Source organism: Castor canadensis, chromosome 13 (assembly GCF_047511655.1).
Source record: "Castor canadensis chromosome 13, mCasCan1.hap1v2, whole genome shotgun sequence".
NCBI classification, from domain to species: Eukaryota; Metazoa; Chordata; class Mammalia; order Rodentia; family Castoridae; genus Castor; species Castor canadensis.
Genome location: NC_133398.1, coordinates 24,067,919 through 24,085,586, shown reverse-complemented (window position 1 = coordinate 24,085,586; position 17,668 = coordinate 24,067,919). Strand labels below are relative to the sequence as shown.

General features: G+C 43.2%; 1 protein-coding gene and 1 long non-coding RNA gene across 2 annotated transcripts in view; one reads left to right on the top strand and one right to left on the bottom strand.

The window, feature by feature from the left end:
• LOC141415389 (uncharacterized) overlaps nt 1–11,988 on the top strand; it is a 61,557-nt gene extending 49,569 nt beyond the window's left edge. The window contains exon 4 of the long non-coding RNA XR_012440349.1: nt 11,853–11,988. This is a non-coding gene — a long non-coding RNA (uncharacterized lncRNA). The remainder of the gene's footprint in view (nt 1–11,852) is intronic.
• Nucleotides 7,126–16,217, bottom strand: Txn (thioredoxin). The gene is made up of 5 exons (XM_020173902.2): nt 16,060–16,217; nt 11,883–11,987; nt 11,422–11,481; nt 8,008–8,073; nt 7,126–7,338 (listed from the first exon to the last, which is right to left on the bottom strand). The coding sequence occupies exons 1-5, from the start codon at nt 16,081–16,083 to the stop codon at nt 7,276–7,278; spliced, it is 318 nt and encodes a 105-aa protein (XP_020029491.1). The 5' UTR covers nt 16,084–16,217; the 3' UTR covers nt 7,126–7,275.
• Nucleotides 16,218–17,668: the final 1,451 nt, after the last annotated feature.

The following is a 17,668-nucleotide window of genomic DNA, read 5'->3' as shown; positions in this document are numbered from 1 at the left end:
AGCCACATTTAGAATTTTAGCCTGTGGAGTCTGAGGACCATTTTTTAGTCTTTTTAACTTTTTTTTTTTATATTTGGGGCTGACTGGGAGATAAAATGGGTCATAAGAATAATTGTCCCATCTTGTGTTTTAGGTGTGGTATGGCGTCATAGTGCCTCTGTGAGTCAGGACAAGAAACTGGCTGGATTTTCTTTTTCCTCTTGTTGAATTTCCCTGAGTTTATAAAAATTAACAACCTTTTGGGCAGCTCTCTTTAACCCTGCCACTAGGCAGGTGACCATCTGATCTCTGGAAGTTGTGTCATTAGTTTGATAGTCCCAGTGGGGTTCTGCCTCTGGAACCGCCAATGTTCCCATGGGGTGGGCAGGGGTGGTAGGGTGAATCTCATTTGCATGTGTCTTAGCCACGTCCCAGACCCTACGTCTCTCCTCTGGGAGGAGGGTTGAAGAGAGGAAGGTATAAATGTCATGTCAGGTGAGGCTATAAGGTTGGGCCAAATATTTAAATTTTTTAATATAAGAGTCAGGGTTAGTGGTGAAGGAACCAAGGCATTTGTGACAGGTCTGTGAGAGAAAAGGGAACATGAACTCACATGATACCCTTGGCACCAGCCATCTCTCGGAGGGAGTAGAAGGAAACCGGCTGGCTGAGGGGTCCGTGACAGCGAGTGTGTGGGGGACTCAGGGGATCTGGTGGTTCTGAGTTGGTAGGAGGGCAGGGGGAAGGGGAAGCAGAGGGAGGAGTGGAGAAAGGGGTGGGAGGAGGGGTGGGGGAAATGGCAGAAGGAGTGACAGAAGGAGGGGCAGGGGCCAATGGTTGAACAATGGCAGCCCGTGTCTGATAGGGCAGAGGCTCATTAGCGGGATTGAAAGAAGGGAAAGCATCGGAGTCAGGGAGAGTAGTTGGGGTCTTTGTAGCCAGAAGGACCTGGGCAGGGGAGCAAAGGTTACACAGAGAAGGTTTAGAGTGGAGGTAAGAGAATGCCTGGACATACGGAATTTCCTTCCACTTTCCAGTGCATTCTCAGAGATCCCTGAGAACGTTAGGGTTGAGTGTGCCATTAAGCAGCCATTTTGAGTCATTGTGCAATTGGTATTGTGGCAAAGCCGATTGGAGAGAAAAATGAGTTTTTGGGCTTTGAGATCAGGTGAGAGCCGTGAGGGCTTGAGGTTGGCCAGTAGGCAACCCAGAGGAGTGTCTGAGGGAATTTTGGAAGGTCCAGTCCCCATGGTGAGATCTGGTCTGAGAAGAATATTGTGGGCATCCCCAAGATATTGCTTTCTTGGACGAAACAGAGGAGTGGAGGACCTCAAGGGAATGTCTTCACCGAGAGGATTGTCCACGCCCCAGGAACCCAGTTCCTAGGGAGAGTGATCCAGGACCTAGTACTATGATTTTGACCAGCCAAGAGAGAGAGAGAGAATCACAACTCACGGTGCAAGGGAACTCATCAAGGGAGGACTGAGGAAATCAACTGGTGGTGGGTGAGTAATGGGAGCGCACTGACCTTGAGGAGCTTCCCTGTGAGTGAGAGTGGTGATGGTGGCACTAGTCTGGGGTCAGGGGTCCTGGAAAAGCAGGTCAAATCCCAGTAAATTTATCCAGGCTTAAGGAAGGCAGCTCCCACCTACATGGCTTTGGCAGGCCGGTATAATCCCCCGGACAGGCTCCCCTATATAGGGGATGTCTGCCTTGTGGCCAAAGTAGGCTTGGGAGTGCAGCATATATCGGGAGGGCCTGAATTTACTGATCGGGAGAGCAAGATCGATGCTGGAAGCTCACCTGGATCCGAGTCATGGCACCAAAAGATTAGGAAAACGCCACACACTGCACACAAAGGAGGCCCTTGAGAGGAATCGCATGTCCAAAAGTTTAATAAGCAGACTGGCTTGCTGAGAAAAAATGGTGCAGCAGCTTCTCTCAGTGGGTCTGGCCTTAAGTAGCATTTGGGATAAAGCAAGGGCTAGGTATAGGCAAAGGGAGGTGGCAGGAGATAAGGGACAGTGGGGGCTTTGTTCTGCAAGGGATGAGACCAGCTGTGGCTCAGGCTGCAGAATGGTGGCAAGGGGTAGTTCTTATCACATACTAGTCTGACACACAGAACACTTCTTAACTCCATCACTCAACTCTACTTTCTAGCAAAATTCCACATGGGTTCTATAAGCCCTGCCCTCACTTCTATTTATCTTTAAAATATTTTTAATTTATGAGCAATGCACAGACACATCTGCTGTAAAGAAACATCTAAACATTTATAGTTAAAACACAAAACCATCAATATCAACTGGCCCTCCTCTCCAGAAGTCACTGCTGTGAAGGAAATGTGTCCTTGGAGAGATTTTCCTGGTAATTTATACACAGATTTATCTAGAAATACCTAGCAGTGTTGTTCCTTACAAAGGGAATAATGCTGTTCTGTTAATAAAGTTGTGCAACTTGTTTATTCAGTAGCAACAATGAGATTTTTTTCTATTTCAATATTAATAGCTCTTACTCTATGTCACCTAGAGAGGATTTAGCATGTTTTGCTGCTCAGAATGATGTAAGAGTTATCATTAGACATTCTTCACAAACAAGGATACTTAGATATGAGAAGTGATTTCTGTTCCCACAAACCTGGCTTCCATCCCTAGCACTCTACAGGAAATTTTTGTTGCAATCACCAACTTCCATTTATGAGTATATATTAATTTTGTACAAACTGGTTTTGTCATGACATTTCTACACACGTATACAATGCACTTTTATCATATTCACGCTGTTACCTGTATCCTCTTTTCCCCTCCCCCTTCCCCTTTCCTCATCTCTAACCGTCCTCCTTTTACTTTCATGTCCTTCTTCCTACCCACAATTCTACAAGAGATAACATCTTTGTCTTTGTGAATTTGTCTTAGTTTGCTTAACATGATGATTGCCAGTGCCATCCATTTTCCTGTAAATGACAAAAAGTTCTTTAATTTTTTTTTTTTTGTTGATGCTGGGGTTTGAACTCAAGGGCTCATGCTTGCTAGGCAGGTGCTCTACCACCTGAGCCACTCTGCCAGCCCAAAATTTCATTTCTTTGTGACTGAAAACTCCAATGTGCATGTTATCACATTTTCTTTATTCATTCAACAGTTTGTGGACATCTAGGCTGGTTCCATAGCTTGGTTATTGTGAATGGCTCAGGGATAAACATGGATGTGCAGGCGTCTCCATACCCAGTTGACTTCGATTCTTTTGGATATATACCCAGGAATGTTATGGCTGGATCATATGGAATGTCTAGTTTATTTATTTATTTGGTAGTACTGGGGTTTGAACTCAGGGCCTTGAGGTTGCTTGCCAGGTGTTCTATCACTTGAGCCACAGCTCCAGCCCTTTTTGCTTTGGTTATTTTTGAGGTAGTCTCACATTTATGCCCTGGCTGGTTTGGTCTATGATCCCCCTTCTTTATGCTTCTTGCCTAACTAGGCTAACAACTGTGCATAACTGTGCCCAGGTTTTTATTGATTGAGATGGGGCTGGCTAACTTTTTGCAGTGACTGGCATCAATCATCCTCCTGCTCTCAGCCTCCCAAGTAGTTAGGGTTACAGGTGTGAGCCACCATGCTAGGCTGCAAGTTCTATTTCTAAGTTTTTGAAGCACCTCCATAGTGATTTCCATAGTGGTTGCACTAATTTACATTCCAACCAGCAGTGTATAAGGGCTCCCTTCCCTGTACCCTTGCCAACATTTGTTACTTTTGCTTTCTTGATGAGAACCATTCTGACTGGGGTAAGAGAATCTCAGCATAGTTTTCATTTGCATTTCCCTGATGGCTAAAGATGTTGAACATTTTTCATGTATTTATTGGCCATTTGTACTTCTTTTGAAAATTGTTTGTCACATTTGCCAATTTATTGACTGGATCATTAGCTTTTTTGTTGTTTAATTTTTTGAGTTCTTTATATATTCTAGATGTTAATTTAGTGAGATGAGTAGCTGGCAAAGATTTTCTGTAGGCTGTCTCTTCACTCTTCTTTTGCTGTGCAGAAACTTTAATTTAATGCAGTCCTATTTGTCAGTTGGTATTGTTTTCTAAGCTATTGGCATCCTACTCAGGAAGTCATTGACTATGACTAGATCTTGAAGTGTTTCCCCTATGTTTAGCTCTAGTAGTTTCTAAGTTTCAGGTCGACATTAAGGCCTTTGATCCATTTTGAGTTGATATTTTACAGGGTGAGAGACAGAGGTCTTGTTTCAGTCTTCCACATGTGGATATCCAGTTTTCCCAGCACCACTTATTAAAAAGTCTCTCTTTTTTCCAATGTCCATTAAGTTTTTTTTTCACCTTTCTTGTCCTATCAGCAGCATTTGATAATTGACACTCCTTTTCTTTTTGAAATGCTCTCCTCAGCTTTCAGGATAAAGCCTTCTGGTGTCCCGCCTATGGTTACCCATAGGTCTTTGTTCTTATTCCACTCCATCTCTAAGTCCTAGAAGTTCAGGCTGTATCTTGAGTTCTCTTCACTTTGGATTCTCCTCCTAGGAGTCCTCATATGCTCCTAAATGCTGTCTACATGATGATAGCTTCCAAATTTCTATACCTGTTTACACCTGTCTGTTGAGCTCTAAATTAGTACCCAGCTGGAGATGTAGCTCAGTGGTAGAGCACTTGCCTACCACTAGCATATACAAGGTCCTGGGTTCATTTCCCAGCACTGTTAAAAAAAAAAAAACAAAAAACCAAACTAGTACCCAGCAGCCTACATGGCAACTTCATTTGAATGTACAGCCCAGAAGCATCTATCTTAACATGCTAGAGACTGACTTCTTGATCATCTGTATCTGCTTCCACCAACCCTCATGACAGGCACCCCAGCTACCCAGGTGCTTAAGCTAGAGTAGATTCATTCATGGGTCCTACTCCCACGTCCTTGAATTCTTTGGTCTCTACCACCACCCATAGCTTCTCTAATCACTGCCATTATTAAATCTACCCCTGGTAACTGCAGAAACCTACCTGCTTTTCATTTTCAGTTTTTTCCATACAGCTATCAAAATGAGCTTTCTATCAGAGCATGTTACTCTTCAATGACTTCTCATAGCATTCATGGGTCCTGCTGCTCGATCCAGCTTTATTCCATATTCCATGCTTCTCTGATGGTCCTATAATGTACCAGCCTTTTTCAACTCAGGGCCTCATCTGGAAAGTGGACTCCCTGGCTCTTAGCAGGTCAGAAAGCCTTTTATCTATCAAGTTTCAGCTCAGTCACCTCATGGAACCTTACCCCAACCACCTGATCCAAAGCAGGTCTCCCTATTATTCTCAATTACTGAGCCTGGTCTCTTAGTTCATTTTGCCTCAGAATATACATCTATTACTACTTTGCCTTCCTCTCTAGCATGTATGCTGTATTAGGTCTTTACAGTTACAGCCCAAGCCTAGCACAGTGCCTGGGCAGACATTCTGTTAATGGTTTTGAGATCATCTAGTTCATCACCCTATTTTATTCTTTAATTAGTTATATTTAAAAATTATTACTGTATATAAATTGTACTAAGGGGTTTCATTGTGGTATTTTTATACATGCATATACTGTACTTCAAATTAATTCCCTCTACTACTCTGTATCTCCATTCCCTCCTATTTTTTTAGTGGATTTCATTATGCTGTTTTCATACATTGATATAATGTACTTTGACATTATTTACTCCCATCACCTCTTCCCTCTCCCCTTTCCATTAACTTTATGTCTGGACTCCACATGAGAGAAAACATGTAATCTTTCTGAACTTGGCTAATTTTGCTTAACATGTTCCACAATGTAATTTTTCTTCATGGTGAATACTACTCCTCCACTGTGCATGTATACCATTTTCTTTATCATTCATCTATTGATAGACACCTAGGCTGATTCCATAGCTTGGTGGTGATTACCCTCACTTTAGAGGAGGTGAGAAACCCAGGAAAGGACCCATTATTTTACTACATCCTCAGATCGCTACACTGAGAGGTGGTGTAGTGGTCAAGGGCACATGTTCTGGTGTCAGACCTCTTCGGTTCACATCCCAGCTTCTCCACTGACTAGTTGTCATGGTGGGGGAATTACTTAACTTCTGTGTCCTCACTGGTAACTGAGGATCAGAGCATCTACCTGATAGGATATTGCAAAAGATTAAATTACTAGAAGGATGAAGCCTAGATATAATTAAAAATTCTATGATTTTCATTATTAATTCTGGAAACTATTTCTTTAAGCAGCCTCCACCCCCCAGCTATATTTAGAACGGAAGAAACAAAGTTCTTTTACGAATAACTACTTTCCACATGGTTAATCACTCAGGCTGGAACCTCTATAAAAAACTAGGCTTAGAATCAAAATCTCTACTGTAATGTTTGGGGTAACTCCCTTGTGAGTGGACCATGGGGAATTTTTTTTTGGTGGGGGGGGCAGGATAGGGGTTTGAACTAAGGTCGTCTTTGTGCTTAGTAGGCAGGTGTTCTACCATTTGTGCCACTCCACCAGCAATTTTTACTTTTTGATAGGGTCTTGTTTTTATTCCAGGCTGGACTGGACTGTGATCCTCCTAGTTTATGCTTCTCACTGTATCTGGGATGACAGGCTCATTTTCTGTTGAAATGGGGTCTCGTGAACTTTTTTGCTGGGCTATCTTGGAATTATGCTCCTCCTGATCTCAGCCTCCCTAGAAACTAGGATTATAGGTATCTGCCACTGCACCCAGCTTCCATGGAGAATTTCTGATTGATGTAAGGTCTCTGTCACCATCGGATGTGAATTAGCAGTTCTGTGACCCATGCCACAGCAATCTTACAGCAGAGACGAACACTTCTATCATGGGTGGACATCAGTGTTGGTCATGCATACTTTCAGACGGCAGAGTGAGCTTACTTGCTAGAACAGAGAATACTATTTTTTTTCTGTTCAAAAAGACCAAAAAAGAGGAATTTTAACATACTGCTGTACTATGTGCATTGTCCATAATGAGATTTTTCTTTTTTAAGATAGGGATAATTTTTAAAAACTTTAAAATAATTGGTGGCTAAAATGTTACTAAAAAGTTGGAGAACCTATGAAAATAATTAGGGCATTGAACAGGCACTTCTCATTTACTTGGAACGCTATCCAGACACCAGGCAGTTTTACAAAGGGTAGAATTAATATTTTATTGTCATTTATAATCAGATGGCAATTGGAGATAGAGTCTCCACACTTCATACTTTTGTAAATTAAAAAAAATTACAAGTTTTAAACAGTTGACAGCTGGTTATGTTTTTCCAGAAAACACAATTAGACAAATTCATTAATGGTGGCTTCAAGCTTTTCCTTATTAGCTCCAGAAAATTCACCCACCTGTCAAGAGAATATTGAATTGACATTAGCTGTAATGATGCATCACTAATTCATACATAAGCTACAATCACAGAGCGAAGGAACCATGGGGGTTAGGGGAAGGAAGAGCACATATAATCTTATTTAAAATAAACTCTCTTGAATAACACAGTTCTTAATTAAAAACAAAAGAAATCAAAGAAACAAAAATCTTCAAGGAAAGACAGTGGTGCATTTAAAAAAAAAAACCATAAATCCCTCTAACAATGAGACATTTACGTAGGATATAATAGGTATTCAGTTAATAGTTGAGAGATCACCTTAGTCCATCACCTAATTTTAGACAAAGCAGGAAACCCAGGTAAAGACCCATCATTTTACTAACACTCAAATGCCATACTTAGGGGCAATGTAGTAGTCTAGGAAATCTAAGTCTAAGACATCCTGTATACTTTATGACAAAAATATGAAGCACTAATCACAAGGATTTAGGGTCTGCTTCTAACTAACACCAGCTTTTAACTAGAGATACCATTGTGTACTTCAGACAATGAAGAATGACATATTTAAATGTCCTTGAACACAGAAAATGATGACATGCTACAGTGTGAAGGGATAAGTTGCTTTGATTGTTTCCTCATTTATAGCACATTCTCCATGTGATTTTTCGTGAAGATCAGATGTACATACCTTTTTACCCTTTTTAAAAAACTGGAAGGTTGGCATGCATTTCACTTCACAATCTGCAGCAACATCCTTATGGGAGACAAGAGAGGATGAGAACAAGGCTGTGAGTACTGGGCTTTGCTTGGGACAGTCCACAACCAGAGGTTTTTCCCTGTTAGATATACTCCACATCTTAGCACTAGGAAATAAAAGCCATTTGTTTTAGCAAATGAAAACCAATGTAATGAATGCAAAAGAAACACAAAACTAAACTGGTTATATTCTCAATTCCTGGGCTGGGGACATGGCTCAAGTGGTAGAGTGCCTGCCTGGCAAGTGTAAGGCCCTGAGTTCAAATCCCAGTACTGTCCTCCCACACATTCCCTGCCCTCTAGTAAAGAATGAGGTAGAAATGCAATATCTTACCCCTAAATGGTTGTTTTTTAATACATGGTTAAAGAGCCTTGGTCTAAGTTTATCATTCCCCTCATTTAAAAATAGAAAGCTAGCCTATTCCTGTTTTTTTTAAGAATCTAGAAAATTAGCTTTTTAGAGTGTGTACAAGTTCTGGGAGTTTTGAGCAATGTACAGTCATGTAAAACCCTCACCATCAGATGCAGAACATTCCCTTCCTTCTCCTAATTTTCTTAAGATGCCCCTTTGTAGTCAAACTCTACCTGAACCAACCCCTGGCAACAGATGATCTGTTCCCCACCTTTATTGCCTAATCACAGATTTTTATTAGTAAATATAACAAAACTAACAACATTAAACTTAGGACATTTAATTTCATTGATTTCTAGGTTAGCACTCTATAGAGCCAGAGTAACTTTAAGAGTGCTTTTGTCATGTCTATTAACTCATTCCTAGCTCTTCTTATCAAAATTCAGACACATGGTATTTGAAAAGGTTGCAAAATATTCAGGTCTTAAACTACTTTGTTTCTTATTTTAGTTTATGAAGTTTGTATCAGACCCCTTGGCTACCAATGAGTACAATCAGTCTATCATTTTCAAAAGGGCTCACACTCTTCTATGAATACACAATTACTTCCCTGTGTACCGCATCACACATCCAGGCCTTCTAACTGTCCATGTGAACCTGTTATACCTACAAGATAATTTCTTCTCATTCATGTGTTTAGGAGTCTTTTAAGCCTCTCTGCTGCTCAATCTTTAAAGTACAGAGGCAAAGTTAAAGCCCCCAGTTTGAAAGAGGGTCACTTTAAGTTTTGAAAGACATTTCCAGGGTGATTTGTGTGCCCCAAGCAGTCAGGGAAGAAGAGTTGCCATTCGAAGGCCTTGCTGCTTTACATATGAGTTTAAGAGTGAGGCAGCAGAAGCACCTGTCCTCAGAGTGGTATGGGGCCCTGCTCTGCCCAGGTCACCTTCTGTGCTGCAGTCTCCTCACCTCTCAATGCGGATACTAATAAAATCTATTCTCCTAGTTACTGTGCACATATCATGACATAACACACGCAGAGGGCTTCCCACAGACTCTGGCATGTTATTACTTTCAAATAAAGATTACAGTGTTATCTGATAGGGTCAGTTATAGTGAGTTAATCTAGTTCAGGAGCAAAGCAAATTTTTCCTGGCTAAGTGACCATATAGAAAAAAATAAGACTGTAAGTTTACTAAAACAGGAAACAACTTTTTTTCACAAACGTGAACAATTATATTTGTATTTTTAAAGAAAAACTTGAACATATTTTAGAATGACTTTACTTAACCATAACATTTATTCACTCATTCCATACCTATACTACATGCAGACAGGTGTGCTAGGTAAAGAAGACAAAGGTGAGTAATACAGGGTCCCTGACCCCAGGAAATTTATGGAAACCAATGGCATAGAACAGAGCTGAGGATCCCTTATCCAGAATGCTCGGGACCAGAAGTATTTCAGAGGGTTTTATTTTTTTCCTTCAATTTTGTAATATGTAGAATTTACTGGATGATCCATTTTTGGATCTGAAAACCTAAAACTCCCAATCTGAAGCTGTTTAAGCATGATGTCAGCATTCAAAATGATCTGGATTTCAGATTTGGGATGTTGAACCTGTACCATAACCAAGTACTTACTCTGTGCCTGGCATTGTTCTACGTACTTGGGAGTTATTGCCTCATTTAATCTTGATAAGTACCTTATGTTGAAGTAGCACGGCTATTTTAGAGGGTAAAAGTGATGCCCAGAAAAGATAAGTAAGTTAACCAAGTCTCCACTGTCAATAAGGGACAGAACTAGAAAATTGAGAAAGTGGTCTGGGTACAGGTTCTGTTCCATTTCAGTACCATGAATGCAAAAGGAAAGGGGAGCAAAGACTATCACATGGACACAGACGAAGGGTAACAAATGTAGCCTGGGGTAACTGAAGAAGAGTGAGTAGAAGAGAAGAGATGAAACTTATGATGATGGACAGGAAAGGATGGACCAGGTAAAGAAGACAGCACAAGAAAAGACAGGTGTCTTCTGAGGCGTGGAATCAGAAACTCCACCAAGAATAAACAATCTGGGCTGATGGGCCCTTACATGTTTAGAAGGGTCTGCTGTACTCTTGTTTTAAGTGATCCTGTAGCACTTTAATTGGTCATTCCATGTCTGCTAAGCAAATAGCAACCTTGTGAAGTTGATGGTAGACAGAGAACCAAGGCTCAGGGAAAATGGGAGATTAGCTTAAAGCAGAAGCCAGTGAGCCAGAACCAGAACCCAGGTCCAATACCTCTACTGTCACATCACAACCCCCTAAATCCCTCTGTGACCATGGAGCTACAAGAAAATGCTCATATACCTGTAAAGAGCTGTGAGGTGCTACATCCTGAGGAGGAGAGGCAAAGTCACATGCTAAGAACATGATCTGCACTCATCACTAGACAGCATCCTCTAAAGTGTGGTGGGTAAGAGTAAGGGCAGGGAGCCAGATGCCCTCACTGTCACTCTTGACTCCGCCACTCCAACTTTACCTTTTTTTCACATGCACAATGGGGACAATAACAGCACAAAGGACAAAGGAGTCAACACTAGAAAGCACACAGACTAGTGGCTGGCCAGTACAAGTGTCAAACTGGAAATATGTTAAATAAAAACAATCCTGGCATTTTCCCCCAGTTACTCTCAGCTCTCTAAGACATCTTGGTGTTTGTTCCTTAAAACATTTGGGTTTTCTCATTGACTAAAACCAATCAAGACTAGAATAGGCTTGTGAATACCTGTTTCCATGCCATGAAAAGTTGACACGGAACCTTAAATGTGGACTTACAAGCTGATGCCATCAAATCTATGAATTTTATTTGCAAACTCAATTTCTACTTATTGAGCATCTCAGAATGGTTGGTAGAACACAAGGTCTTAGAAAGGTGGTAAGTGATGAAGCACTGTGCAATTTAGAGAAAAAGACCAATGTGAAAAGTTTAGTATCTCAAGTTTTCAACGACATACCTGACAGTCATCCACATCGACTTCAATGAACATCACATTGGGATATTTTTCAGAGAGGGCCTGGGGATTTCAAGTGAAAAATTGAAAGAGATTTAGAGCTGGATAATGGCAGGGAATACACTCAAGCTTCTCCAATAAATCTTAGTAAAAGGAGAGGCTAAAGGAACATACATTTTCTCTGAATCAAATTCTTCCTAGTGTAAAATAACTTAGCATGACAACTCTGAGGCCTGAATTCTAAATTGGGTCTATGTTTCAACTGGGAAGAAGGCAAAACCATTTAAGACAAATGAAATTAACTTCTGAAAGGAGTCTCTGATGGGCTACAGTTATCAAACCTATGTTACTTAAGTTGTTATGCTACTTTTAGGCCAATGATCCAGCAAAACAAAAACAAAAAATTCTAAACCCTTTACCATCCTCTCTCCTAGCTTTGTGGAGGCAGTGATCTCTTTACTCACATGAAAGAAAGGCTTGATCATTTTGCAAGGTCCACACCACGTGGCTGAGAAGTCAACTACAACAAGTTTATCTCCTGCAGCGTTCAAGGCTTCCTGAAAAGCATCCTAAAAAGGGTGAAAGAAAAGCTTATGTTAAAAATTCTGAGGACTTGAAAAGATGATAAAGCACAACTTAGAAGTCCTGCTATTTAGGGTCTGCTTTTTACACACTACTTTTGCCCCTCAACAAGCCAGATGAACTAGTTTTGACAGAACCCCACACAGTTAGTACTGTTATACTTGCTAAGATGAATTAAGATATAATGTTAGAGTAAATTGGTATTCATGTTTTTAGGAATATTTTACAAACTATTGTGAACTGGCTAATTTATATTCAAACTAAGCAAAAGAATGGAAAACAGATATTTGTATTAAAAATATTTCCACATCAAATCTAGATATGTGCTAGACATTCATTGAATTTTATAGATTGATGAAAGGGGTCACTGCAATTGAAGAAGTCACAATGTCACAGATTTTGACAACAGAAACATCATAAGCTATTTAACAACAGTAAAAACCCTTAATACTTTTGATTAATTTGCCTATGGTAGAATATGCCAAAATCCCCTACTCTTCCCCCACAAAAGTCCAGGGAAATTAACTGTCCCTAAACCCCAACACTCAGAGTGTCACTATGGGCATAAACATATTTTCTTGTTTGTGTGTGTGTGTTTTAAACAGGGTTCCCAGAGTTGAGATCATACTACCTATCAACCTTTGATTTTTTCCCATTAGCTCAAAAATATGCCCTCAATTCATTAAATGAACTGCAGCTTTAGTTGCTCATGAAGGAAAATTTCCTCAGATATTATTTTGCATAAGGAATACATGGCAAATGAAAATTCCCAGCAAAAGTGATGAAGAAATCCCTTACCAACCTCCCTGAATTATTTACCAACAGTCTCAATACTGTAACCTTAGGAACCTAACATTCTGGCGACAAGGGATTCATTTTTACCACAATTAGTCAGTTGGTGCTAAACAAAACCCGTACTAGGGCAACGAAGATGAATATAAACACAAACATCTGCATCTGAAGTCTAGGTTTTCTTCAGGGAAAAACATCAGTCAAATTGGTTTAATCTAAACTAACATTCCCCTCCCCCACGAGTTACAAATCACATTAGATTTGTTCCAGCTAAGGAAAGTAAATAAAGCACATGGTTTAACAGCCTCACAGAAAACTAATGTGAATTCACATGGAGCACAGTTACTTTTCCAGATTTTTAATTTCTACTTCATGTTTTTGGGGAAACAATTCACAAATTGTATTCATGAGAACAAATGAAGTGCTATGACATAACTTCTGTAATTTTTTTCAGTTATACAGGTCTGTCAATCCTATCTTTGTGTATGGAGAAAGGTGAGTGGGAGAGGGTGGGGGTGAAATGCAAGAGAATTAATTATGTTACAAGTATGAAAACTACTTTTCCAAAACATTACTGATTGTTCCAGATGAATTCATTCAAAGTCATTCCTAATGTGATTTTCAGATCAAATCAACCTTTTTTTGGTTTGGTTTTTTGAGACAGGGTCTCACTATGTACCTCAGGCTGGCTTCACACTCACAATTCTCCTGCCTCAGCCTCCTGGGTGCTGAGATTACAGATGTGCACTACAACACCTGGCCCAATTATTCTTTACTGTACAATACAGATAAGATGGTAGAAAGGTCAAGGACTAACAATGGTCTGATGGGCATTCAGTTTTGAAACACGGCTGACCTTCAATAACAACTCAGTAATATTAACTTTCAAGACAGACTATACTATACTTTCAGCCATCTTCAAAGTTTTCCCCAAAACAGTTGAATCAAATTCAAACAAAAGTACCTAAAATTCTGCAAAGAGGCCTGCAACTGTAAGTTTTGATTCAAGTGAACATGGATCATAAGCAGGTATGTGAAGACTTCATGTGCACATTCTCTTCTTTCCATACCCTAAGTTTTCCTGAAATAGGTATCGGCTTGAAAATTATTCAGGATTATTTAAGAAGGAAATCACAATTTCTAGCTCTCAGAAAGTAACAATTAGAATTGACAAAGGTCCCCATCACTGACACAAATAATCTGGAAACAAAACAACATAATTGGGGTAGATAACTAAGAGCAGAGTCTAACATCTTTTCCTCAATATACCCAAACCCGAAAGTAATAACCACAAATGGTTTGTAAAGCACTTAGCAATGTATCTTGTGTGTGTAGTTCAATAAGTGGTAACTATCATTCTAAAAAAACATTGTAAACCACTTGAGTTCTCCTTCCTCATTGCATTTATTCCACTTTTGTCTGCAATAGATACCAGTGGCCCTAAACTACCCACAGGCCTCAGGAACAAACCTGTTCTAGACAGCCAGAGGCATCAACTTTAGCCTACCAGGATGAAAATTTGAAGTGTACTCAGTATTTAAAAATAACAGATTAGTTAGCTCCTGATTGATGACTCTGGATCATAAGTCTGAAGATCAACTGTTACCAGGGCCATTGGGGCCCAAGCTTTTATCACAAGTAAGGAATTTCCTGTCACTCTTGTACATTTTTCTTACTTAGAGTGCCATAATGAGGACAACTCAAACACAGAAGGCCCCAGACCTGTGCTCCAGGAGCCAAAACCAACTTCTTGTGTTTAGTGGATGGATTCTAAGCAAACTAACCTACGCTACTCAAAGGTCTTCACAGTCCTTTATTGGGCTCTCACCTCCTGGGTTATCCAGGTGAGCTGCCAGACCAGATGCCAGAGAACAGAGCCCCACACTCCTTCCCTTCCCCAGGCAGACTAATTTGTCACACAGGTGTTGAAAAATGGATATGGAACAAAACTCAGTATTAAGGACCCCCTTTTCTACAAATGAGAAGGCTCACATAATTTAAAAAACGAGGATTCCAATAACAAGATTAAGGACAAGGCAGTAATAATGAAAAACACAAGAGAAAAAGTTGAGGTACTAAGAAAGTAACAAAAGACTCAGGGACCATCACAGACACTGTGTATGACATCACTTTGGCTTCTGAGGCCCAACAAGCACCAAACAGATGGTCAAGATGGGAGGGTGAAGAGGGTTCACCTTCTGCTGTTTTCCGGGGGCAGGTGTGGGGTTTTTCCATCAATTTCCCCCCACTCACTTTCGGACTCTCCATTTAACAAACATGTCCTGAATGGTTACAGTAACAGACACTGTATGTTAAGCTGTTTCCCAATCTTAAGTATGTTTGGCTCGCAGTAACTTTTGGATACCGGAACACTTTTTTCCCTTGGGCATTTCTAAAAGGACACACCACGAACTTTGGTACCCTTAGGTCGAAGGGCACACAAGAGACGGCTACTCCCAGTGGAGAAACCCTGGTTCTAGCAAAACCTACTGACTCTGGGTGAATCACACCACGGGTAGGGCAGCGAGGTCCCTGGGCCCAGCCTTGGGGACTGAGTCATTCCAAAGCCAGCCTGCCGGAAACACGCCCTGCGCTTGCAGGAGGAGGAGTCCCGCGGGCGCGGCCTGGACCTCACTTCCCGCAGCCACCTGGGGCACGAGCCAGAGGGTCTCCAGCCGGGACCCGCCTCCTCAGCACCGACACTGCCCGCGTCATCTTTGGGGCCGGCCAGTGATGGAGGTAGACGAGGTTCTCCAGGCTAGATCAGCTCCCAAGGGGTTCACCCCAGCACACATCGGCGGACCACCCGGCATACGGGAGAGGGACTGGCGGCCAGCGACCCCGCGCCTTCTCTAAGAGGCCCTCCATCTCCTGGCTTGGGCCGCAATTAGGACATCCATGGGTGCAAACGGTGGACCCTCTCCAGCCCTTCACCTTCCCTCTATCGGGGTTGCCCGGGCAGACGCGTGTGTCCAAGAGATGCAGTGCGGAGCTCGGGGCTGCTCCCCCAGCGCGTGCATTTCCTGGGCGCACCCGGCGTGGGCAGCACTGGACACCCCGCCCTCCAGGGGGCACCCGCCTGTCCCCTCCCTCAGGGCACGCTCAGCAGCCTTGGGCGCACCCAGGCCCCGGCTTCTCTCGTCCCAGGCCGAGCCACTGCGTCCCCTTCCCCCAGGGATGAGAAGGGACGGCCTCCCAACTCCGGCCCATCGCCTCCTCACTACGGAGGCTGCGCGTAACGCTCTGGTCTTTCCTGGTAGCACGTACCTTGCTCTCAATCTGCTTCACCATTTTGGCTGTTGGGGTTCTGACGAGCAACTGTAGAAACCGATGGAAAAGGATCCAAAGCGCCGCTCCAAGCTTAGAGGGGAACGCGCAGCCCGCCTTCTCTTTATAGCGACAGGGCGGAGCGCAGCGCGGCGGGGCGGGGCGGGCAGGCGGGCGCGCGCGGCGTGCGTGCGGCGGGGACGCGCCCGCTCAGCCTCCCGCGCTCGCCAAGGCTCCGCGGCAGGCCCCGCCCCCGGAGTCGTAGAGTAGGGGTGGGTGGGGCTTCTGGCGGGGGCGTGGCTAGCGCAGGCGCACAGAGGACTGGGGCGTGGACAGTCTCCCGCTGCTCCTCCCTGAATATGTAGCCGCCCGCCTGCGCTCACCCTCGTGGAATAGGTGTGCTGTGGGGGCGATCGAGCGACTTAAAGGGCGCTTGAGCCGCACATGGCGATGGGAGGTGGCACTCCAGAGCCACAGGGCCTCTCTAGGGTCACTTGGGAGTGTACCAACCAGGCCTTAATCAGACACGCCCAGACTCGAGGGGACAGTACTAGGCTCACCTAGGCAAGGGTCGGATTCCTGGAAAAGGTCGGCAATGTCCCGGCCCCCTAGCACCGTGCGCCCCACAAAATGCTGAGTAACGATGACTAGGAAGTCTGCGCGCGCCCTCGCCTCCTCTCCGGATTTTACTCCGACGGTTCTCCTCTGTCTTTCCTCCTTCCTATTCTTTCACTTTCGCCAGTGAACCGGCTCCTTCACAGTGACGCTGCAGTTCAGAGCGGTAGAGATGGCCGGGCGACATGTTGACCAGCACACCGCTGTAAGTGCGGCGCAGCGAGCCCGGCAATGGAGTCGTGCATTTGTGACCCTGGGCAGAGCCTCATCTCTTGGGCTCTCAGTTTCCCCTTCTGTAAAATGGGAATCAGGATGGTCTCCATCTCCTGGTGGTGGTGTCTTGAGGGAGTAAGTGCTTGAAAAACGATAGGACAGTGCTCGACCCCTAGTAAGCACTCACTAATTACAGCCGCTGTGAGTACTAATTAGGCTTGCTTGATGTCATGAGAGGCCTGGTGGAGCTTGGCTGTGGATCTTTACAATGGCTGCAGTACACACATTTGCGTGTTTTTCTCCCTAGGAGACGCCGGCGACCGAATATTGATACAGGGGTGCATGTGCGGGTCGGTTGAGATGACTTAGGGGTGTGCAAGGTGTGTTAGCAGCGTTGTGAAGTCAGGACCCGGCCTAAGCTGCTAGAGGAGGAGGGAAGGTGCAGGTCTGCAGTTCCACAGCTCAGCAGCCCTGGGTAAAACTGCATCCAGGGGTGACTGACTAGGGGTGGTAAAACTGCCTCCTGACTCTCCCCATCCCCTGTCTTCCTTTCCCCTGCTCTTTCAGAGATGTAAATCAAAAGTTTTGAATCAGTTGTGCAGTTTTTAGAGAGCTGAATAGCGCCAGGACATGGGAGAAGATGTGGACAAAGGGGTATGATCTAAGGACAGCCCTAATCAGGGAACTGCCCTGAATGAGGCCCTCCCAAAGAGGAGAGGGAGGGAAGTCCTGGAGCAGAATCCCTAACTTGGTTTTCAGTCCAGCTACATCTCAGCTTCCT